Genomic DNA, 25,325 nt, shown 5'->3' on the forward strand with positions numbered 1-25,325 from the left:
CGATGTCATATACATGGACTTCAGTAAGGCGTTTGATAAGGTTCCCCATGGCAGGCTGATGGAGAAAGTGAAGGCGCTTGGGGTCCAAGGTGTACTAGCTAGATGGATAAAGAACTGGCTGGGCAACAGGAGACAGAGAGTAGCAGTAGAAGGGAGTTTCTCAAAATGGAGACGTGTGACCAGTGGTGTTCCACAGGGATCCGTGCTGGGACCACTGTTGTTTGTGATATACATTAATGATTTGGAGGAAAGTATAGGTGGACTGATTAGCAAATTTGCAGACGACACTAAGATTGGTGGAGTAGCAGATAGTGAAGGGGACTGTCAGAGAATACAGCGGAATATAGATAGATTGGAGAGTTGGGCAGAGAAATGGCAGATGGAGTTCAATCAGGGCAAATGCGAGGTGATGCATTTTGGAAGATCCAGTTCAAGAGTGAACTATACAGTAAATGGAAAAGTCCTGGGGAAAATTGATGTCCAGAGAGATTTGGGTGTTCAGGTCCACTGTTCCCTGAAGGTGGCAACGCAGGTAAATAGAGTGGTCAAGAAGGCATACGGCATGCTTTCCTTCATCGGACGGGGCATTGAGTACAAGAGTTGGCAGGTCATGTTACAGTTGTATAGGACTTTGGTTCGGCCACATTTGGAATACTGCGTACAGTTCTGGTTGCCACATTATCAAAAGGATGTGGATGCTTTGGAGAGGGTGCAGAGGAGGTTCACCAGGATGTTGCCTGGTATGGAGGGCGCTAGCTATGAAGAGAGGTTGAGCAGATTAGGATTATTTTCATTAGAAAGACGGAGGTTGAGGGGGGACCTGATTGAGGTGTACAAAATCATGAGAGGTATAGACAGGGTGGATAGCAAGAGGCTTTTTCCCAGAGTGGGGGTTTCAATTACTAGAGGACACGAGTTCAAAGTGAAAGGGGAAAAGTTTAGGGGGGATATGCGTGGAAAGTTCTTTACGCAGAGGGTGGTGGGCACCTGGAACGCATTGCCAGCGGAGGTGGTAGATGCGGGCACGATGGAGTCTTTTAAGATGTATCTAGACAGATACATGAATGGGCAGGAAGAAAAGAGATACAGAACCTTAGAAAATAGACGACATTTTTAGAGAGAGGATCTGGATCGGCGCAGGCTTGGAGGGCCGAAGGGCCTGTTCCTGTGCTGTAATTATCTTTGTTCTTTGTTCTTTGTTCAGTCCCACCCAGCTGGAGGACAGTGGAGAGGTGGAGGAGGATGGTGTGGTCAGCCATGTCAAAGGGTGCAGACAGGTCGAGAAGGACGAGCAGGGAAAGTTTACATTTGGCACAGTCACATAGGATGCCATTTGTGAGTTTTGAAACTGTGGCAGAGGCAGAAAGCTGATTGGACAGATTCAAACATGGAGTTCCAGGAAAGATGGGAATGGATTTGGGAGGTGACAACATGTTCAAGGATTTTGAAGAGGAAAGGGAGGTTAGAGATGGAACAGTAGTTTGCAAGGCTGGTGGGGTCAGGGGTTGTTTTTTTGAGGACTGGGTGATGATGGCAGATTTAGAGGTGAGAGGGATGGTACCTGAAGAGAGAGAGAGAACCATTTACAATATCAGCAAAGATGGGGACCAGGAGGGGACATTGAATGGTCAGCAGTTTAGTAGGAATAGAGTTGAGGAGGTGGGTCTTACCAGCAAATTGAACTTGGAGAGCAGAGATAGGAGCAAAACTAGAGAAAGACGCGAGTTCGGGGTGAGGACAGCAGAGAACTTTGGAGAAAGTTTGACCTAATGAGTTAGGAGAAGGGAGGGAAGTGGCAGAGGCAGCTGATTGGATGGTTTTGGCAGATGATCGTGCTTTATGTGATCCAGTGAATCCTGACAGCAAATGATGAAAGCAGTTGTCCGCCATATCTATTCATGTCTGTGTCCCTTGGATTTAAGGGAGCAGAGATGAAGCTGTAGCAGGGGATCAGCCAGTGTGAAAGAGAATAAAAGTTTTATTGGGGGTGAGAGCATCAAAGGTGGAGGTGAGGGTGCAGTTGAGCAAATCTGTAGTTGCGGAAATATGGTGGTGAACATTAGGAACGGTAGGCCATTCGGCCCCTCTAGCCTGCTCTGCCATTCAATAAGAACATGGCTAATCTGTGTGTCTTGAATTCCACACTCCCATCTACCCCAATAACCTTTGATTCCCTTGCCTAACAAGAATCTATCTACCCCCACCTTAAAATTATTCAATGACCCCGCCTCCATGGAGTGCTGAAGGCTGGACAGTTGGGATTTTGAAAGTGCAGTCGTAAATGAATTGGAGGAAAGTTTTTTCCAGGGTGCAGGGACACAGTAAGGAAGCAGGATTGGGATGGGAAAGGGGATATCGGTGGAGAGTGATACAAGGAAGTGATCAGAGATGACCTTATCTGTGATTCACACAATGGAAATAGTGAGGCCACATGAGATAGCAGGGTCAAGGGGGTGGCTGTGAATATGGGTTGGGGAGTTTATGTGGAGGCAGAGATTTAGGGAGGATAAGAACAAAGAACAAAGAAAATTACAGCACAGGAACAGGCCCTTCGGCCCTCCAAGCCTGCGCCGATCCAGATCCTCTATCTAAACATGTCGCCTATTTTCTAAGGGTCTGTATCACTTTGCTTCCTGCCCATTCATGTATCTGTCTAGATACATCTTAAAAGACGCTATCGTGCCCGCGTCTACCACCTCCGCTGGCAACGCGTTCCAGGCACCCACCACCCTCTGCGTAAAGAACTTTCCACGCATATCCCCCCTAAACTTTTCCCCTCTCACTTTGAACTCGTGACCCCTAGTAATTGAATCCCCCACTCTGGGAAAAAGCTTCTTGCTATCCACCCTGTCTATACCTCTCATGATTTTGTACACCTCAATCAGGTCCCCCCTCAACCTCCGTCTTTCTAATGAAAATAATCCTAATCTGCTCAACCTCTCTTCATAGCTAGCGCCCTCCATACCAGGCAACATCCTGGTGAACCTCCTCTGCACCCTCTCCAAAGCATCTACATCCTTTTGGTAATGTGGCGACCAGAACTGCACGCAGTATTCCAAATGTGGCCGACCCAAAGTCCTATACAACTGTAACATGACCTGCCAACTCTTGTACTCAATACCCCGTCCGATGAAGGAAAGCATGCCGTATGCCTTCTTGACCACTCTATTGACCTGCTTTGCCCCCTTCAGGGAACAATGGACCTGAACACCCAAATCTCTCTGGACATCAATTTTCCCCAGGACTTTTCCATTTACTGTGTAGTTCACTCTTGAATTGGATCTTCCAAAATGCATCATCTTGCATTTGCCCTGATTGAACTCCATCTGCCATTTCTCTGCCCAACTCTCCAATCTATTTATATTCTGCTGTATTGTCTGACAGTCCCCTTCACTATCTGCTACTCCACCAATCTTAGTGTCGTCTGCAAACTTGCTAATCAGACCACCTATACTTTCCTCCAAATCATTTATGGGCTGTGAACTCAGAAAAGAGAATATGATGAGTTGAGATGGAGGTTGAAATCACCGAGGATGCGAAGTCGCGCAGTGCAGAGGCTGAGGGAGGAAAGCAGTGAAGATATCGCGGTGAGAAAACTTTTATTGTACTTGAGTGGGCAGTAGAGAAAAAGCGTTTTGAATGAGAGGGGTGGAGAAGGTCAAATGCTGAAAGGAGGATCAAGTGCCAGAGGAGTAGGGGGACAGACCAAGGTGTGATCTGGTGATAAGAGCCACACCACAACAGTGATGGTCTCGGGGCAAGTGGTGAATGGTATAGCCAGGCAGGGAGGCTTCATTAAAGGGAAAGGTGTCATCACCCCTCAGCCAGGTTTCCATTAAGGTCATGGTGTCAATGCAATCATCCACAATAAGCTCTTAGATGGCAAGGGCCTTGTTCACAAGTGAACATTCTGGAGGGAGATGCGGAGAGGGATGCTGAGAGCTGATCTGCTGGCACAGTCCAGAGTGTCAGCACTGGGAGGTGAGTTGGACAAGGAGATTGGCAAGATTAGCTCCCAGTGGGCACACTGGGCAGGAATGTCACTAAGAGAGCAGGATGGGGCAGTTGGGATTGCTATTTGTAATGAGCTAGTGCCAGTGTCTTGATGAGCCTGGCAGAGGGTGCCAAGAGAGGCACAGAGGGAAGCTGTAGGCTTATCCAGTAGTGAGTCAACCCTGGGATGGCGGCAAGAGTGCAAGAAGATCGAGGAGTATCAAAGGGTTAGAGGAGGAATTTTTTTTTATTCGTTCACGGGATGTGAACATCCCTGGCAAGGCCATGTTGCCCATCCCTCGTTGCCCTTGAGAAGGGGGTGGAGAGTCACCTTCTTGAATTGCTGCAGTCCATCTGGTGTGGGTACGCCAACAGTGCTATTAGGGAATGGTGATGTCGTTCCAAATCAGGATGGTGTGTGACTTGGGGGGGAACTTGCAGCTGGTGGTGTTCCCATGCATCTGCTGCCCATTTCTGACCTTATGATGGAGGGAGGGTCATTGATGAAGCAGCTGAGGAAGGTTGGACCTAGGACACTATCCTGCGGAATTCCTGCAGTGATCTCCTGAGGCTGAGATGATTGGCCTCTAACAATCACAACCATCTTCCTTTGTGCTGGGTATGACTCCAACCAGCAGAGAATTTTCCCTCTGATTCTCATTGACTTCAGTTTTGCTAGGGAAAACTCAAGTTACATTGGCCTGCTATGTAGCAGTTACTGGGATACATATATCCAGGTAGTAAAAGGGGAATAGAGAGGAGACAATAGGAGGAAGTTCAGAGTTAAAGTCAGAAGCCCACGGTGGGAAAAAGTTGATGTAGGTAGGATGGAGTCAGCATGGAGCATCAATGCACTGTTTCCAAGTTCATAGACAGGTGAAGCTATTTCAGTTTAGAGTATTAGAGGATGGACTGATGGAGGTGCACAGAATCATCTGCAGGCAGTCTGTGTGTTATACACAGGTTACACACACTCTGCATGTTATTCCCAGGTTACACGCACTGCTTGTTGTAGACAGGTCACGCACACTCTGTATGTTATACACAGGTCACGCACAATCTGCGTGTATTGCACACTGCGTGTTATATGCAGGTTACACACACTGCGTGTTATTAGACAGGTCACGCACACTCTGCATGTTATACACAGGTTACACACACTCTGCGTGTTATACACAGGTTACATACACTGCGTGTTATAGACAGGTCACGCACACTCTGCATGTTATACACAGGTCACGCAGATTCTGCGTGTTATGCACACACTGCGTGTTATATGCAGGTTACACACACTGCGTGTTATTAGACAGGTCGCGCACACTCTGCATGTTATACACAGGTTACACACACTCTGTGTGTTATACACAGGTTACACACACACTGCATGTTATTTGCAGGTTGCACGCACTGCGTTATAGAGAGGTCACGCACACTCTGCATGTTATACACAGGTCACGCACACTCTGCATGTTATACACAGGTTACACACACACTGCGTGTTATATGCAGGTTTCACACACTGCGTGTTATAGACGGGTCACGTACACTCTGCATGTTATACACAGGTTACACACACTCTGCATGTTGCACACAGGTTACAAGCACTGCGTGTTATAGACAGGTCACGCATACTCTGCATGTTATACACAGACCATGCACACTCTCCATGCTATACACAGGTTACACACACACAGCGTGTTATAGACAGGTCATGCACACTCTGCATGTTATACACAGACTACACACACTGCGTGTTATACACAGGTTACACACACACTGCATGTTATATGCAGGTTACACGCACTGAATGTTATAGACACGTCACGCACACACTGCGTGTTATTAGACAGGTCACACACACCCTGCATGTTATACACAGGTTACACACACTCTGCGTGTTATACACAGTTTACACGCACTGCGTGTTATAGACAGGTCACGCACACTCTGCATGTTATACACAGGCCACGCACACTCTGCATGTTATACACATGTTACACACACACTGCATGTTATTTGCAGGTGGCACGCAATGCGTTACAGACAGGTCATGCTCACTCTGCATGTTATACACAGGTCACGCACACTCTGCGTGTTATGCACAGATTACACACACTCTGCATGTTACACACAGGTTACAAGCACTGCGTGTTATAGACAGGTCACGCATACTCTGCATGTTATACACAGACCACGCACACTCTCCGTGCTATACACAGGTTACACACACACCAGCCAAAGACTTGCGGGTTGATAGGTAAATTGGCCATTGTAAATTGCCCCTAGTGTAGGTAGGTGGTAGGGAATATGGGATTACTGCAGGGCTAGTATAAATGGGTGGTTGATGGACGGCACAGACCCGATGGGCCGAAGGGCCTGTTTCAGTGCTGTATCTCTAAATAAAAAATAAAATAAAATAAAACACACACAGCGTGTTATAGACAGGTCATGCACACTCTGCATGTTATACACAGACCACGCACACTCTGCGTGTTATACATAGGTTACACACACACTGCATGTTATATGCAGGTTACACGCACTGCATGTTATAGACACGTCACGCACACTCTGTGTGTTATACACAGGTTACACACACTCTGCATGTTATACACAAGTTACATGCACTGCGTGTTATAGACAGGTCATGCACACTCTGCGTGTTATACATAGGTTACACATACACTGTGTGTTATATACAGGTTACACACACTGCGTGTAATGCACAGGTGACGCACACTCTGTTTGTTATACACAGGTTACACACACTCTGCGTGTTATACACAGGTTACAAGCACTCTGTGTTATAGACAGGTCACGCATACTCTGCATGTTATACACAGACCACGCACACTCTCCATGCTATACACAGGTTACACACACACAGCGTGTTATCGACAGGTCATGCACACTCTGCATGTTATACACAGACTACGCACACTCTGCGTGTTATATGCAGGTCACACACACACACCGTGTTATACACAGGTTACACACACTCTGCGTGTTATACAGATTGCAGTGGCTGCATGCTGGGTGTTTGTTTAAGAGCGGGTTTTTGATGCCACTACTCACTGACCAGTTGAATTCTTGGCCCTTGACCCCCTTGAATGTCAGCAGGATATTAAAGATGTTACACCTGAGCCTGATCCTGTTCTCACCCACGTCATTACATAATGCAGTGAAATTAGATCAGAACATGTCTGCAGTGCTTCATTAATACAACAACATTGTATCAGCAACATATTCAGCCAAGGAGAGCTGTGAAAGGGCTTCACTAACTTGTTCATTTATCTGACTGCTTTCAGATTAATTTTATGATATTCATCAGGATAATGATTCTGCTCATCTCCAAGATGCGATCGCATCAGGTTCAGAACATGGATTTCAGAAATCGGTAAGAGTTTCCTTGTTATTTGTGTGTGAGGGTGGAGATCGAGCAGTGGGAATATCTATCCATATTCCAATGAGCTGAGAGGGGAAGAGTTGCTCAGGCTGCTGTGAGTAGGGACATCCTGGGTCAATTAGCGAAAGTTTCCCGTTCCTTTGAGAGCACCGGTGACTGTAGGTGATGCTCAGGAGTTGGAGGCAGTGGTTGGTTTCATGGCTGTTTGTTAGACAGCCTTGATGAGACCTCTGGGGCAAGTAGGAGTTGGCCCTTGAAGAACACAAGAAATGGGAGCAGGAGTAGACCATTCACCCCATCGAGCCTGCTCCGCCATTCAATACAATCATGGCTGATCTTGGGCTTCAATTCCACTTTCCTGCCTGCTCCCCATATCACTTGATTCCCAGCGAGACCAAAAATCTATCTATCCCAGCCTTAAATATATTCAATGATGGAGCATCCACAACCCTCTGGGGTAGAGAATTCCACAGATTCACAACCCTTTGAGTGAGGTAATTTCTCCTCATCTCAGTCCTGAATGATTGGCCCCTTATCCTGAGACTGTGTTCCCGTGTTCTAGATTCCCTGACCAGCGGGAACAATCTCTCAGCTTCTACCCTATCAAGCCCTTTCAGAATCCTGTATGTCTCAATTAGATCACCTCTCATTCTTCTAAACTGCAGAGAATATAGGCCCAATTTACTCAACCTCTCATCATAGGACAACCCCCTCATCCCAGGGACCAATTTGGTAAATCTTCGCTGCACTGCCTCCAGTGCAAGTGTATCCTTTGTTAAATGTGGAGACCAAAACTGCACACAGTATTCCAGGTGAGGTCTCACCAAAGCCTTGTACAGTTTTACTAAGACTTCTTTATTCTTGTACTCCAATCCCTTTGCAATAAAGGCCAACATGCCACTTGCCTTCCCAACAGCCTGCTGCACCTGCACGTTAACTTTGTGCGTTCCTTGTACGAGTTCCCCCGAGTTTCTCTGAACATCAACACTTACTGGTTTCATACCTTTTTAAAAATATTCTGCTTTTCTATTTTTACGACCAAAGTGAACAACTTCACACTTCCCTACATTATACTCCATTTGCCATCTTGTTGCCCACTGTTACGATCGAGATGGGAGAAGTGCACTGTTTATTCTAGTTCCACTTCTCCTCGGGTCACAACATATATTTAAATTTTTTCCCACTTACCGATACGGTCAATCTTAGACTCTATTTTTATTCCAGAACAAAACACACCAACCAGGTTTATTACTAAACAACAAAATTATCAGTTTATTATAAAACAAGTCTTAACCAGTAATGAAGTAAAGCATAAACACACAGATTGAAATATTAAAGTTCCCTTTTTTTAACCTTAGCGACGCACAAACACACACATACAATAGTTAACTGGAAAAATAAAAGGGATTTTTGTTTTAGAGCTCTGTTACAAAAATAAAACAGGCAAAAAAACCACTTAGGCTGGATACTTGCATCCCAAATGCACGCAGACAGCTGTCAGTGATCTTCCTAGAACAGTTCTTTCCAAGCGATGTTGAAGATCAGTATGGGTAGGCTTTCCGAGAAATGCAGCTATGGAGGTTTCAGATAGGCCTTACAGCATAAATGCAGCAACAGGGGTTTCAGTTCCCACATATTTGATACGCAGGGTTTCTTCGAATACAGGAGGAAAGAGGAGACTGACACACTGGACATGCACGGTTTCTTTCAAAGGGAGAGAATGAGATGATCTGGCAGGCAAAAACCAACTGTCTTCCAAACAGTTCACTGTCCAAAGCGAAACCAAAACACTGTTGCAAGAATCAAGTCTCCTGACCCCTACAAATCTTGACCTGTCACTTCTCTGTAAACAGCTTCTCCTAGTCAAAACAACAAGCTTCCTGCTGCTATTTTATCTGAAAAATTGTTTACAAGCCAAGACCAGGAAGCCTTCTTAAAGTTCAGCATCTCTTCAAGATTCCAGATGAATCAATGTCCATAATTCAACTATAAGTTCTTAAAAACATATTTTACAAAAAAATTGAAGTACTCTTGTAACACCACTCACTTAACCTGTCTCTATCTCTTTGCAGCCTCTCTACATCCTCCCTGCAGCTTACCTTTCCACCAAGCATTGTAGCATCAGCAAACTTAGATAAGTTACTCTCTGTCTCTTCATCAAGTAATTAATACAGTGTAAATAGCTGAGGCCCCAGCACTGATCCCTGTGGCACCCCACTATTCACTGCCTGCCAACTTGAAAATGCCCCATTTATACTCGTTGCTTCCTGTCTGTTAACCAATCCTCTAACCATGCTAATATATTACCCCCAACTCCATGAGCCCTTAATCTTGACTATTAATCTTTTATGTGGCACCTTATTGAATGCCTGTTGGAAATCCAGGAAATCCAGGTTCCCCTTTATCTACCCTACTAGTTACATCCTAAAAAAACTCTAATAAATTTATCAAACAGGATTTCCCTTCAGTAAAACCATGCTGACTTGTTCTAATCATACTGTTGTTGGAGCCATTGTCCCATAGGTGTTGTTCCCCATGACAGAGAGAGGCAGTTGTTGATGTTTAGCTTGAGGGTCACCATTCCTCAAGCATGGGGCAAGGCGAGGATACAGGTCTCCATGAATTACCACAGCCGTTACAGGAATTGAACCTGAGCTGTTGGTGTCTTTCTACAGCACACTCTAGCTGTCTAACCAACTGAGCTAACTGACCACCAGCAACCACCCCCCCTCAACACCCACCCCATGCAAGTGTATTGTTAAGACATCTTTAATAATAGTTTCCAGCATCTTCCCAATGACTGATGTTAGGCTAACTGGCTGTAGTTCCCTGTTTTCTCTCCGCCTCCTTTCTTGAAAAGCAGCGTAACATTTGCCAACTCCCAATCTGACGGGACCATTCCTGAATCTAAGGAATTCTGGAAAATCATAGCCAGAGCATCCACTATCTCTGCAGCTATCTCTTTTAGAACCCTAGGGTGTTGGCCATCTGGCCCTGGGGACTTGTCAGATTTTAGTCCCTCAAGTTTCTCCAGTACTTTTTCTCGGCTGACATCAATTTCTTTAATTTCCTCACTCTTTCTAGCCCCTAGGTTACTGCCTATTTCTTCTACTGTGAAGACAGACACAAAATATTTGTTCAATGACTCTGCCATTTTCTCATTCCCCATGATGATTTCCCCTGTCTCTGCCTCTAAGGGACCAATATCTACTTTAGCTACTCTCTTCCTTTTTATGTACTTATAAAACCTCTTACAATCTGTTGTCAATCATTGTCTTTGTGGATCATAGTGCTGCACTGGGAAGAAATGTGAATGATCAACATTACTATCACACCGTTACTCAAATGTTTACCATTTCCATATAACTGCTGCCCAGATGAAACCTGTCATTTACAGTGTCACTGCATACACAAACCAGGGCCATGCCCAGACTGCCCATCCCCCCCACTTGCACAAATCATTTGCACTGAGTGACCCCTCACTGGTAAAGCCTTGGAACCTACATTCTTAATGATCAGTTGTACTGCCTTAGGCTCAGCTCAGTGGTGGACACTAGCACCAGGGAATGGAATGCTTCTCCAATGCGGGCACCCAGTGTCAGCACCAGTCACTCCCAAGGTCAGTTGCTGCATGCTAAGATGTGGCATTGAGCTCCCAGATGGGGAAAAGAGACTAGTATGTGGAGAGGGTTTGTACCCCCAGTGGGCGGGAAGAGACCTGTCAGCAAGGAGGAGCTGCTGAACTGTCACCATTTGTTCCAAAGGCAGCAGTTATTATTCTCAACATGTATAAAATGGGTCAGTACTTTGAACCCCAGCCTGGCCCAAATGTACTTCACCTATTAAATCAGCTGATTCCTATTTTCTTTTACTGTGTCTGTTACAGTTCAGTATCATTTGTGTTTCAGGTTAACAAAATCAACACTAATTCTAATCCCTTTGTTGGGGGTCCATGAGATTCTTTTTGCTTTTGTCACGGATGAGAATGCTAAAGGAATAGTGCGATACATAAAGCTATTTGTTGAGCTCTTCTTTGGCTCCATCCAGGTAATGTAATTAATTACATGGTCTGATTTTAAGCACTGATTCTGGATTATTGATGAAATATGTGGAGAATGGAGAAGCTGGAATTGTTCTGCTTAGAGCAGAGAAGGTTAAGGGGAGATTTAATCCAGGTGTTCAAAATTATGAATGGGTTTTGATAGTGGCAGGAGGGTCAGTAACCAGAAAACACAGATTTAAGAAATTGGCAAAAGAACCAGAGCTCACCTGAGGGAAAACAGTTTTTACATGCCAGCTGTTGTGACTTAAATGCACTCTGAAAGGGCGGTGGAAGCAGATTCAGTAGTAACTTTAAAAAAAGGAATTGGATAAATACTTGAAGAGAAAAACTGTATAGGGCTGTGGGGAAAAGGCAGTGTGGGACAAATTGGATAGCTCTTTCAAAGAGCTGGCACAGGCGCGATGGCCGAATGGCCTGATTGTGTGTTGTATTATTCTGCAGCCCAGGAATTCTAGTGCATTCATTTCCTCTTGCCCAAATAGTGAGGCCTAAAGCTGCCCAGATATTGGACCAGGGACAATGGAACTGGTGTGTGTGCTGGGTGTCAGGTCGGAGCTACTACTTGTATCACAGTGGCCTTTGGGTTAAAGGGGTTGAGGCTCAGGGATTGGGGGTCTAGGAATTTGCAGGGCCAGAGTTTGGGGGACTGGGGAATTTGACATTTGTCCAAATCCTCAGTACATGGCCAGCTTGTGGTGATGATCCCTGAGGTGGAGCAGGAGGACAGCCCATTGTTGGGGTGTTGGTTTCCAGAACGTTCTCATCATTCTCTTTTATTTTTCAGGGCTTGTTGGTGGCAGTCCTGTATTGTTTTATTAATGGAGAGGTAAGGTGACAATATACCCATTGCTTAACTAGTTTCTGTGGCTGAAGTCCCTCTTCCTGTCACTCAGTCACTCTATTCAGGTGCCTCTGCTTTACTTTCTGTTGCCAAGGCCTCTCCCTCAATGCTGCCACAAGCTCAGTGCTAATCAGGTGCACCCTGAGGCTCGGGTGCTCACCTCTATTACCAATGTTCACTGCCTCCGTATGGTCATGCACCCTTCTCCCTGCACACTACTTCAGCAGGGTCAAGAGACTTCCCTCTCCACTCCCCCTCCCCCCACCCCCCAGAGACTGTGGGCTTGAGCTGGGGGGCGGCCTCTTCCCCCAGTGCTCACATGCATCTCCAAATGACAGGCTCAAGAACATCAGCTCCTGCGACCATGAGGTATTCTGTTAAGCACGCTGGCACTTGAGGGGGGAAAAGGGCACACAGACCTAGAGCTGGGAACTGACTCACAGCCTTAACACAGGGATGTTTAACACATAGACACACACATAGGTACAGAATGACAGACTGACACTGAGATACAGGCAACTAGACAAGGAACACAAACTGATATGGACATAGATAGGGTTCAATACAAATATGGAGAGAGATATACACAACCACAACCTGACAGAGAGAGAGAGAGAGAGACGGATGGGTGTGTAACTGTGGACTTCCTGTGTGTATATTTGTATGTGTCCAGATTTCCTTTGATCAGGCTGGAGTTTCTCAGTGGTGTATGTGCCATCTGGTTTGATGCTGCCCTTATTCCAGAGACAGACTGTGTTTAAAGTTTCTAATGTTCTGCTCACACACAGGTCCAGAATGAACTGAGGAAGAAGCTACAGCAGTGGAAGATGAAGAAGAATCTCCGAAAGTCCCATCGCCGACACTGCAGTGACCAGAGGGAGAAGTCAGACAGCACTGGACAGTACATTGAGATGGGGACCAGAGATGACCTGGAGTCTCCCAATACTGATGAAGGTCTCCTCAACACACTCAGCTCCAACCAGGGGCTAAATTCAGAGATCTCTGAAGTTCCAAGACAGGCCTCTGAGATCCTGCTCAATACAACTGTTGTTTAGAGTGGCACAGTAATACAGTAAGTGGTGATGGGGCACTGGGACCACACACTAACTATGATAACGAAAGCTTAAAAGCAAACAGCTAGTACTGAACCAGACATCTTTCCAGAGAATGAATGTGCTAGCGAGAGAGAGAAAAATAGTGAGCTGGAGATGGAAATATGTGGAAAACTCAGACTATAAGATTCTTTCAGTCTCATTTTGATGTTTGTGTCACATTTTCTTTTTGTGATGTGAGTCTTGTGTCACACTCTGAACACCACCATAGCATTGTTAATGCACTCAGCCTTTAGGATGGTCTAAAGTCAGAAATACCACTCAAAGGCTGAGGCTATTGGCGTGCATCACAGAAGGAAATCCCACTCCCTGTCCAAGCTTCTTGGAGTTGGACTCCCCACCTGGAGATGGCAGCATTGGTAACTGGGGGAAGATCTAGGCACAGAGCCATTAGCACACTGGCAGCCTACAACTGTACCACAGGGTATTCAGAGCTGTGGTGTAGAATACAGTTGGATAATGCTGCAGAAACCAATGCCTGAAGAGACACCCTGCAGGGATGCAAGAATGATCTAGTGTACAGCAGCATAAAGAACAGCCAATACTATCAACCCACACTATGGAGACATACAGGTTACCCAATATGATGATGAACTGATATGTGCTATAATGGACGAGGCCCCTTTGAAGTGCTCAGGGGTTTTTCCTTCATTCTAGCACATATCAAACCCACTGTTTATTAAAGTGGGAAACACAAAATATTATCACCATTAACCTGTGAAGGTTAAACACACATGGTGCTTCCAATTAGAATTATTTAACTTTATGAATGAAAAGTCAAAAGATTTTCCACAACAAAGGAAATTTTTTATTGTTTTTAATCCTGTCACAAAGTACAGGAAGTGATAAAAATGGAATTACAAATCTGAAGAGTAATTGAATAAATACTAATAAAAATATATATAAAAGTGTCAATAAATGATCTGTTTCAAACTGTTTTAGAACAAATTCTATATTAAGGATAATAAATCTGAATGGTTAAAAAGGTTGAAGACCGATGAAAATTATACATTTCTGGTCTGTTTGACTGAACCCAGTTAGCTGCAAACATTCGATACATAAGCTGGCAAAGTCTAAGGAAATCCTCAGGGTAAGGAGAGTTCTCAGTGACCAGACTACAGGGGAAACTATTTGTAGGCAGCAGTCTACAGCTTGGAGCAGTCTTAATAAACTCAGTCAAGTGTAACACTGTTAGCTACTTTTCTCTGTTCCCCCTGCTTGAAAGCAGCTCAGGAACAGCAGCAGCAGCAGGGCTGGTGTGGTACAGAGCAGTAGCGTTGCTGCTTTCAGCCTCCCCTCTGCCAGTTGGCACTTAAACTCTTTTTCTATCTGACAGGAGCTTTGCAGACAACGAGCTAATTAAACTCTATTTGTGATATTGAAATGACAGAGTATTTGCAGTAAGTTAGTTACAGCATTTCCTCCATCACCAGCGTTTGGATAAAGTGTGTGTTGGCATCTCTCATGTTGTCAGGGACCACCAGCCAGAAATGAAGCAACAAATGCCCGAGAGATTCGTGTGTACTGGGGAGCAGTGGAATTGAAGCTGTCTGTCTGTGTACAGTGACCCAGTCTCATCTTTGGGTTTCATATAAACATGGACTGGAAGGTGTCCCTGAGGCAAAATCCTGAGTCGTGGGCTGCTGGAAGAGACTGTGCCTTGGTAAAATAGTAGCATAAAATTGGGTTTGGGTTGAATGTCTTTGAGGGTTGATTTGTAGAGTTTGGAGGATCAGTCCTCGGGTCCATTGTAAGACTCCTCAGCTACATCTTCTTCCACCTCGTCTCCATCCTCTGCACTGTTGTGTCGAACCCTCTCCACTGCTATGTTTGCCTTTATTGGAACACCCACCGCCTTGTAAACTGCATCGATAATTTGCTGATTGATGTAGTAGGTCACATTGACAGGAGGCAGTTTCTTGGCCATCTCCTCTATGTACTTGTAGGCCTACAACATTGTCACACGTTAGCATTAGGGCAGTGATTAGCAGCACGCAACAGTGCCGGAACATTCCATCAACAACAAATACCATCTCGCCCGCCTCATTATCCAAAGGCAGACACAGTTCTGTCAAACTGTAGCACAGCCTCCTAGCATTCTCTCTCATCTTCCACCTCCTTTCCTCAAGACCACTTCCTCTTGCTTGTGGCTTGCTTTGACTTATTCAGATTTTACTTTTTAAAAAAGCATTACCGAATAAGCACAGGGATAAATATAATTAAATTCAACCCAATAGATTTATTAAGTTGCTTTAGCATACTCTCAATTCTCTTACAAAACTCTTGAGTTCTTTAAAACTGCTACACCCACATTTTGGCCTCCTCTCTGAACACTCCAATGGGCTCCACGTCAACTCACTTTCTGTAAAGTGCTTTGTAATGTTTTGCTCTCTTTAAGATGCTCTATAAATGCTAATCATTGCAAAGTTCCTGCACTGCAGCCTTGGGACTGTTAGAGTACTCACCAGCTCAAAGCTCCCCTGCTGTGCATGATGTTCCACCAGGAGCGCGTAGACATCACCGGTTCGAACAGCCTGGTCCAGCTCGGGCTCCCCCAGCAGATTCTCACACTCTTTCAAAGCCTCCTTTGGATCATCTTCATACAGCCTAAGGGAGTCACAGGGTTAACCCCCTCATACAGTCTAGGGGAGTCACAGGGTTACCCCCTCATACAGTCTAGGGGAGTCACAGGGTTACCCCCACCTCATCCAGCTTAGGGCAGTCACAGGGTTAACCCCCTCATACAGTCTAGGGGAGTCACAGGGTTATCCCCACATACAGCCTTGGGGAGTCACAGGTAGCATCCTCTGTAATTTATCCCCCCGAGTGCATGGGAGATCCACTTTTAATTGCGTTAACATATTTGCTCCATCAAGATTAAAGTCCATTTAGTGAAATGTTATCTGCGCTGAGGAAGAATTTGTTCTAATGGGAGATTTATAATAACTAAGACATATCACCATAAATGTGATGACATATATGCCCTCACCTTCGGATCTGCACGAATTTCTTCACCGTTGTCAGCTTGTTCTGCAGTTGTCCCAGCCGATCCTCCTGTTCACCCTGACTCCTCATCTTAGCTTTGGACAGGCATTTGTATGCCTCGGTCAGGGCTCCTAACGCTTTCTCATAGTTCTGGTATTCATCGATCTCAACCTGACACACACAAATAGAAACAAACAAATATGCAAGACTTAACTGGTGTGAGTAGAGAAGCACTTCTTGCTTTAGTTATATTCAGAAGACAATCCTCACAACAGATCCCTGCTTTACTTGGTTCCATTACAACTGCTCATGTATGTCCAGATCAACAGAAGGAAAAACAGGAATGCATAAAGATTTTTCAGCGCATCAAAGCCCAGCTAGACCACTGCTTTTTAAGAGCTGCTGGTACCAGATACCCTTAGCTATGCACAGGGAGTACTTTAATGTGGGAGGTCAGTTTACAGTGTGCCAGATGCACAGAGCCTGAACAGCAGGACTCCTGTAGCAGGATTGCACTACTAGCTCCAAAATGCCACGGGACTGTCCATTGATAGCAACATCTCTCTCCTTGAACAGTGACAAACAAAGTAAATCACATTAATCTCTGGGGAATGGATTGATACAGAAATATTTGTGCTCAGGACAGAATCTCCAGTGTGATAATTTCCAAAATGAAAAGATCATTCCTGGATTTGAGTAATCACAGGATGTCTGGGCCATTGGTGTTGTGGGGACAGGGGCCACAGGTTTCTGGGACTGACCTTTGACTCCAGCCCTGACTGATATTCGTGCCATTAATAAGTTGCCTCTGACAGTACCTAAGACACAGACCTGTGCACAGGCATCATAAAAGCCAGCAAGCAAATCCAGCGCTCGTCCCTTAGTGTAGAAGCTGATGATATTTTTCATAATTTCCGGATCTTTCCGCCAGTCCAAGGACTGGAGGTAGTTTGCTGCCATGATGTAAATCTCCTTTTGTCGAGAGACTCCCGTAAAGAAAACAATCTTTTCCGTGTCTCCTGATTTCAGAAGTGCTCTCATTGCCTGGAAAACAACAGGCAATATTTTACTGTGTGTCTGTGAAGCTCCCTGTTCCCAGTGTGGCTGCTGCTTTCTGCCATGGAGGGATGTGCAGCAACATTATTTGCTGTAGTGTTTCTTTCATTTGTGATTTGCCCATCTCTATTACAGAGTATAAACATGATCCCAAACTGGGAATTAGACAGTTCATATTATTAAGACCAATGTGGAAAAAACAGCAAGTGTTGGAAATACTCAGCAGGTTGCCAATATGTGTGAAGAGCAAAGACAACTTAACATTCCAGATCTGCAGAGGTTAACAGAACTGAAGATTGAACAACAAGAAAGCATTTTAGTAATGTTAGAAAAAGCAAAAGGAAAGGGAAAAGGGGAAGAGAATCAATGACATGTTCATCACAGGGAAGGAGCAACACAGTCCAATGACCTGCAAGCAGCTTAATAGAAAACTTATTGATACAAAAGATCAGTGAGGTGATGGAGAGACACAACAAAGACACAAAAATAGCTCAGAAGGAGGCCATTTGGCCCACTGAGTCCATACTGGCTCTCTACAGCAATCCAGTCAGTCCCTTTCCCTGGCTCTATCCCTGTAGCCTTGCGAGTTTATTTTCCTTAAGTGCCCATCCAATTTTCTTTTGAAATCATTAAACGTCTCTGCTTCCACCACCCTCTTACGCAGTGAATTCCAGATCATTGCGTGCAATTCTGGTCGCCACACTACCAGAAGGACGTGGAGGCTTTGGAGCGGGTACAGAGGAGGTTTACCAGGATGTTGCCTGGTCTGGAGGGCATTAGCTATGAGGAGAGGTTGGATAAACTCAGATTGTTTTCACTGGAACGACAGAGGTGGAGGGGCGACATGATAGAGATTTACAAAGTTATGAGCGGCATGGACAGAGTGGATAGTCGGAAGCTTTTTCCCAGGGTGGAAGTGTCAGTTACTAGGGGACATAGGTTTAAGGTGCGAGGGGCAAAGTTTAGAGGGGATGTGCGAGGCAAGTTTTTTTACACAGAGGGTGGTGAGTGCCTGGAACTTGCTGCCAGGGGAGGTGGTGGAAGCAGATACGATAGCGACGTTTAAGAGACACCTTGACAAATACATGAATAGGAAGGGAATAGAGGGATATGGGCCCTGGAAGAGCAGAAGGTGTTAGTTTAGGCAGGCATCAAGATCGGCGCAGGCTTGGAGGGCCGAATGGTCTGTTCCTGTGCTGTACTGTTCTTTGTTCTTTTGTATTACCACTCGCTGCTAAAAAAAAGTTCTTCCTCACATCCCTTCTGCATCTCTTGCCCAAAAGCTTAAATCTATATCCCCTCGTCCTTGTTTGAGGCCCACACAAAGAAAATTGAAAAAGAGGAATAACCAACTGCAAACACAATAGATGTGAAATTACAACAGGCAATGTTGATAAAACAGGGTGGGTCCAAATGAACAATATAGGCTCACACTGTGTCTGATTCTGGGCAGATTCATCTTCAGCGCTCAGGGTTCTAACTCCTAGAATATTCAAATGTGATTGTATTGTGCAGGCAACTAATAAACAAGTGCAATAACCAAGAGGGGAAGATATACAGTCAGTGGAGGGTTGTGATGGGCACAGGATCCTGTGTGAAGGGATGAGCTACACAACTGCTTGGTTCAGTCAGTATTAGAATTAGAATTAGAATATTACAGCGCAGTACAGGCCCTTCGGCCCTCGATGTTGCGCCGAGCTGTGAAACCATCTGACCTACACTATTCCATTTTCATCCATGTGTCTATCCAATGTCCACTTAAATGCCCTTAAAGTTGGCGAATCTACTACTGCTGCAGGCAGGGCATTCCACGCCCTTACTACTCTCTGAGTAAAGAAACTACCTCTCACATCTGTCCTATATCTATCACCCCTCAACTTAAAGCTATGTCCCCTCGTGTTTGCCATCACCATCCGAGGAAAAAGACTCTCACTATCCACCCTATCTAACCCTCTGATTATCTTATATGTCTCTATTAAGTCACCTCTCCTCCTCCTTCTCTCCAACGAAAACAACCTCAAGTCCCTCAGCCTTTCCTCGTAAGACCTTCCCTCCTATTGCTCTTGCCTCTGAGTCAGAAGTTGCTGGGTTCAGTTCCCCCTCCAGGATTTGAGCATGTAATCTGGACTGAGGGAGTGCTGCACTGTTGGAAGTGCTTTGGATAAGGTGGTAAACCAAGACACTGTCTTCCTAGGCATTGACAGCACAGACACAGCCATATGTGAAGTCCAATGTGTGTTAACAGTGAAATACTTTGCTCTGATGACTCCTGAATAATACAAGTTGTAACTCAGAAATGAACTCTGTTGAATAACGCCAGTGTACCTCCCTCACCTTGGTCTTGTTGCCTGCCTGTGTGTATTTTTTGGTTGCGAGGTGGTAGTTTCCTTGCCGCATGCAGCAGTCAGCAATACGTTCAAGTAGGTCACGGCGGAAATCTTCGGAGAGTTCCTTCGAATCCTTAGACACAGTCATTTTCTCCGCCATGTCCTCAGTGATGGTCAGATTCTGCTCCAAGCAGAGGTGGAGGGCCTCATAGTACTGGAACAGGAGACACGGGAACAGTCAGAGCAGCTTCATGCCCAGGAACTCTCCGCCAAACCCCACATCACCCCCACCGTAGGAAGATAATGGCGTAGGGACATGCAGTTCACTGACTGAGAGGATCAATGTCCATTCCCTCCCCACACAGAGCAGACACTGTCAGGGCTCAGGCAATAACTAATAAAGAAAATAAATTCAGGAGAAGCAGTTGCTCAATAAATAGTGTTTTGGGTTTAACTCAGATCCTAAAACTGATTTTTGATACATTGAGCAGAACAACCCTGAAAACACTACAAAAGCAGCATTTCACTGAGAATAAAATCAATTTTATAAAATTTTGTTTTTGTCAATTTTGTGTTCTTCAAGGCGACGGATATTGGTGCTGGAAATGGAGCATATTCCTTTCTAACCAATGAGTGTCAACACCAAAAACTCCCAGGACAGGTACAGCATGGGTTAGATACAGAGTAAAGCTCCCTCTACACTGTCCCCATCAAACACTCCCAGGGCAGGTATAGCACAGGGTTAGATACAGAGTAAAGCTCCCTCTACACAGTCAGAGCCAACATGGATACATTGGGCTGTATGATTCTATGAACTGTAGCTAATCTGAATGGTAGATTGAACAGAAATGAACTGAGGCCCTGCTGAACAGACTGACATTCTGCAGGTGGCTCTCTGGCTTTTCACTAGAGTGAATATGCTCTTACCTTCTTTGCAGTAACCAACAATTCCACTGCCTTTTCAAACTGCTTGTGCTCAATGAAGAAGTCAGAACAGCGCGACAGCAGAGCAGGGTCTGAATTCTCGTCCAGCTCCTCAGCTATGAGCTGCAAAGCGTTAAACTGCTGGGTAGCAAAGGCCAATTCGATGGCTTTGGAAAAGTGACCACCCTGCAAGTAAACAGCCAATGTCGGAAGTGAGGAGGCAGTGACACCGTGACAAGACATTAAAATCATCAGCAGGAAGACAATGTATTGTTAATCTGCACTCTTTGGGGTGTTCTGTAACATGAGTAGCAAGAATATCATCCACAAGAATATGGCCAGGAAACAAAAGATAGTAGTCGACAGATGTTTTTGTGAATGGAAAGCTGTTTCCAGTGGCATTCCACATGGCTCAGTGTTGGGTCCCTTGCTGTTTGTGGTAGATATTAATGATTTGGACTTAAATGTGGGTGATATGATTGGGAAATTTGCTGATGACACAAAAATTGGCCATGTAGTTGATAGTGAAGAGGATAGTTGTAGACTCCAGAAAGATATCAATGGTTTGGTTGAGTGGGCGGAGAAGTGGCAAATGGAATTCAATCCGGAGAAGTGTGAGGTAATGCATTTGGGGAGGGTAAATAAAGCGAGGGAATGCACAATAAACAGGAGGATATTGAGAGGGGTAGAAGTGAGAGACCTTGGAGTGCATGTCCACAGGTCCCTGAAGGTGGCAGGCCAGGTAGATAAAGTGGTGAAGTAGGAATATGGAATGCTTTTCTTTATTGGCCGAGGTATAGAATTCAAAAGCAGCGATGTAATGCTGGAACTGTATAAAATGCTGGTTAGGCCACAGTTGGAGTATTGTGGACAATCCTGGTCACCACACTACAGAAACAACATAATTGCTCTGGAGAGAGTACAGAGATTTACAAGAATGTTGCCAGGGCTTGAAAGTTGCAGCTATGAGGAAAGATTGGATAGGCTAGGGTTGTTTTCCTTCGAACAGAGAAGGCTGATGGGTGACTTAATTGAGGTGTACAAAATTATGAGGGGCCTAGATAGAGTAGAAACAGGAAGGACCTGTTTCCCCTAGCAGAGAGGTCAATTACCAGGGGGCACAGATTTGTGATTGGTAGAAGGATTACAGGGGACATGAGGAAAAACTTTTTCACCCAGAGGGTGGTGGGTGCCTGGAATTCACTGCCAGGAACTGTGGTGGAGGCAGAAACCCTCAATTCTTTTAAAAGGTACCTGGACATGCACTTGAAGTGCTATAGCTGGCAAGGCTATGGACCAGGTGCTGGAAAATGGGATTAGATTGGGCAGCTAGTTTTTTCGGCCGGCATGGACATGATGGGCCGAATGGCCTCCTTCTGCGCTGTAATTTTTCTATGATTCTAATAGGATCATTCGTGTTTGCCTACACATCGAAAGTAATTAATTGGTTGCGATGGGTTGTCCCGAGGGGCTACATCAACACAAGGTCTTTCTTTCCAAAAGACAATTATTTACATGTTAGGAGGATTGGGTGAAGGGAGTGTTTTGTTTGTTAGAGAGGTTAGGAGGCTGGGGTTGGGAGTTAATTTCAGCCTCATTAGCTTGCAAGCTAGTTGGCCTGGTATTGTCGACAGCTATTTAATGAATCAGTGGGCTAATATATCTGTCCAATGGTAGGCACATCACTGCCTGTGCTTCCTTATTGATTTTGGAACCAGGTGCTGTGTCCTGTCAAGTAACAGCTACTTGTTTTCCCTGCTTGCTGTTTCAGTAGATGACCCTCCCAGTGTAAGATCACCTTTTTGTGATCACAAATTGCCATTTGCCTGGGTTTAAACTACACTTAAATCAGGCTGATTAGAAACGTTTGTTCCTCGTAGGTAGAAAGATTCTTGTTAGGCAAGGGAGTCAAAGATTATCGGGGGTAGATGGGAGTGTGGAATTCGTGACAGAAACAGATCAGCCATGATCTTATTAAATGGCAGAGCGGGCTCGATGGGCTGAATGGCCTACCTCTGCTCCTAATTTGTATGGTCGTATGGACTTTTATTGGGCCAGCAGGTATTGAACATAAGAATATTTCGCAAAGGAAAAAGACCAACAGGTGCTATAAATCCATTCTTATACCATCCATTAACCTGCCCTCTCGAAATAGATCGCAAACCCTTGTCTTTCCAGAAACACCTGTAATTGCCGTTTAAACCCATAAAGGTCAGGGATGTATGTAGCTCTTCTTGTTGTTGCTTTGATGAGGCCACTCTATCATCTAGCCGTAAGATAACTACCAATTTAAACCCTTTCCTATGGAGAAGGAGAACAGGAACCACCATTCCTTCCCAGGGGGACGAGAAGCACCAAAGCCATTAATGCCGTTTCCACTCGAGGGGCAGAATCAGAAAAATACAGAGACTTTATTTAAGATAAATACTTGGATCAACAGTAGAGTGTGTGTAAGGACTACGCGTACCTTATGATACAGCATCACAGCACGATCCATTTGGAGCCCTTTCTCCTCATAGTAACGGGCTGCCTCCATCATATCCTCTGGGGAGCTCAGGAGAGACAAATTCATCAGATGGTCATCAAGGCCACTGTCCTGAGTAATGATGGGTTCACAGAGTCCAACTATTAATACACTCCATTTCTCACTAATGTAGTAAAACAACAAAGCCATTTTGAACATTCAGAACACATGGATGTGTATTCCCATTTTTTGGTGAATTTTGAGGTGAGACCCGGCGTGGAATGTTTTCTCAATATTGGTCCAGTGTCGGCATTAAGTGTGCCAGGTTCGCAGAGCACGGCTTGTGCCCAACAGAATCAAACTATGTGCCTTGACCCCAAGTTCAGAAGCAGTCCCTACAGTTCTATTCTCATAACGACCCTCTCCATGTGACTACCTATTTGCAATAAATTATGGCCAGTTTGAGGCTGTGGATTTGTGCCGACTGGGAATCACCAGAACTCATGTTGTGTTAGTTCCTTCTAGACGAAGCTTTTATCCCATGAATTGGCCTGGATTCAAACACAACTGTAGGAGGTGACAGGACATTGTAGTATCACTGCACCGCATAATCCCGTTAGAATTTACTGTGGTACTGCTCACAGGCAGCGGCCATTCAAAGTACTTGGAGAAAATCCTTCTAGGCAATTAGTTGGTTTGTGGCAGTTGTTGGTTGTTGCTTGGCTTTTCACTCTATCTTTGAGTGATCAATGGCCATGACTAACTCAACAAAATTACAATGTACTCTTAAGAGATGGCTGCTTTAAGGTGTGACATGCTCTAGATTTTTAATTATAAAGATTTGCTTCCAACTTCTGGCCAAATACATGATTAAGACTTGATAACTCAGATGGGTCACCACTGATAAAGTTTAAACTCACTTCTATGAAGGGATCCACTAGCTTTGATAACATGCAGATTAGGAAGGCAAACAGTACGTTCGCTTTTGTTACAAAGGGATTGGAGTATAAGAGTAAAGAAATCTTAATACAATTATACAGGGCACTGGTGAGGCCACACACGGGGTAGTGTGTGCAGTTTTGGTCTCCTCACCAAAGGAAGGACATACTTGCCCCAGAGGGAGTGCAACCAAGGTTCACTAGACTGGTTCTGGGATTTGGGGATTGTCCTGTGAGGAGAGATTGAGTAGACGAGGCCTATTTTCCATGGAGTTTGGAAGAATGACAGGTGATCTCAATGAAAAATATAAAATTTTTAAGGGGCTTGACAGGGTAGATGCTGAGAAAATGATTCCCCTGGCTGGGGAAACTAGAACATGGGGTCTCTATCCCAGAAAACTGTGGCTGCTCCATCGTTGAGTATATTCAAGACAGAGGTTGATAGATCTTTGGATACTAAGGGATATGGGGATAGTGTGGGAAGGTGGAAATGAGGTTGAAGATTGGCTATGATTTTACTGAAAGGCACAGCATTCTCGAAGGGCCAAATGGCCGACTCCAGCTTCTATTTCTTATGTTCTTATATTGGTGAGGGCTCGAAGGCAGATGGCAGATTTTAGGGGTCTAAAGTTACAAACTAGGACTCACAAGGCTGACCTTCCTTCAACAGAGAAAATGAGAAAAGACATAAGCAGGCTGTTTAACTCCAACCGTAGGAACAAAACTAAAGAATATGACTGAACAATCAGTGGCAGCGTTTACCTTGCAGAGGCGGATTGCATTGTTGTAGGCCTGTGCACGGGTGTAGAAGTGAATGGCCTGTTTAACATTATCCCGAGCCTCATACTGACGTGCCAGGTGATAAGAAGCTGCATGATTCCCTGTTTCATTAGCAATTTCAGAGGCCTTTAAAAAAAACACAATCAATCACAGCCAAACACCATCTATGCAGTTTCAGCAATGTCATCATAATAACAACGTGCATAGCACACCAAAAACTGCTCAATATTTACAAGTAAACATTAACACTGTAAGCAAAAGGTTTGAAATTTCCTCCCAGCTTCATGCATAAAATCAATGACAAGAACTTGCATTTATAAAGCACCTTTAACATTGTAAAACATCCCAAGGTACTTTGCAGGAGTATTAAAGGAGGAGAGAGAAGTGGAGAGGTTTAGTGAGGGTATTCCACAGCTTAGGGCCCAGGCACAACCAC

At 44.9% G+C, this 25,325-nt stretch overlaps 2 protein-coding genes across 6 annotated transcripts in view; one reads left to right on the plus strand and one right to left on the minus strand.

Moving 5' to 3' along the window:
* LOC137383575 (glucagon-like peptide 1 receptor) overlaps positions 1-14,323 on the plus strand; it is a 37,260-nt gene extending 22,937 nt beyond the window's left edge. For 4 of the 5 annotated variants that reach the window (XM_068056699.1, XM_068056701.1, XM_068056700.1 and 1 more), the window contains 4 exons: positions 7,302-7,390; positions 11,308-11,446; positions 12,247-12,288; positions 13,092-14,323. In XM_068056699.1, the coding sequence (XP_067912800.1) occupies positions 7,302-7,390; positions 11,308-11,446; positions 12,247-12,288; positions 13,092-13,358 (537 nt within the window). In that variant the 3' untranslated portion in view covers positions 13,359-14,323. The remainder of the gene's footprint in view (positions 1-7,301; positions 7,391-11,307; positions 11,447-12,246; positions 12,289-13,091) is intronic. The other variant, XM_068056702.1, reaches the window with a different exon arrangement.
* ift140 (intraflagellar transport 140 homolog (Chlamydomonas)) overlaps positions 14,238-25,325 on the minus strand; it is a 146,855-nt gene continuing 135,767 nt past the window's right edge. Inside the window, exons 23-30 of the mRNA XM_068056698.1 lie at positions 24,872-25,015; positions 23,175-23,303; positions 20,711-20,893; positions 19,791-19,997; positions 17,232-17,444; positions 16,405-16,571; positions 15,881-16,022; positions 14,238-15,363 (exon numbers count right to left, since the gene is read on the minus strand). Coding sequence (XP_067912799.1) covers positions 15,148-15,363; positions 15,881-16,022; positions 16,405-16,571; positions 17,232-17,444; positions 19,791-19,997; positions 20,711-20,893; positions 23,175-23,303; positions 24,872-25,015 — 1,401 coding nt within the window. The 3' untranslated portion in view covers positions 14,238-15,147. The remainder of the gene's footprint in view (positions 15,364-15,880; positions 16,023-16,404; positions 16,572-17,231; positions 17,445-19,790; positions 19,998-20,710; positions 20,894-23,174; positions 23,304-24,871; positions 25,016-25,325) is intronic.

This window comes from Heterodontus francisci, chromosome 24 (assembly GCF_036365525.1).
Source record: "Heterodontus francisci isolate sHetFra1 chromosome 24, sHetFra1.hap1, whole genome shotgun sequence".
NCBI lineage: Eukaryota > Metazoa > Chordata > Chondrichthyes > Heterodontiformes > Heterodontidae > Heterodontus > Heterodontus francisci.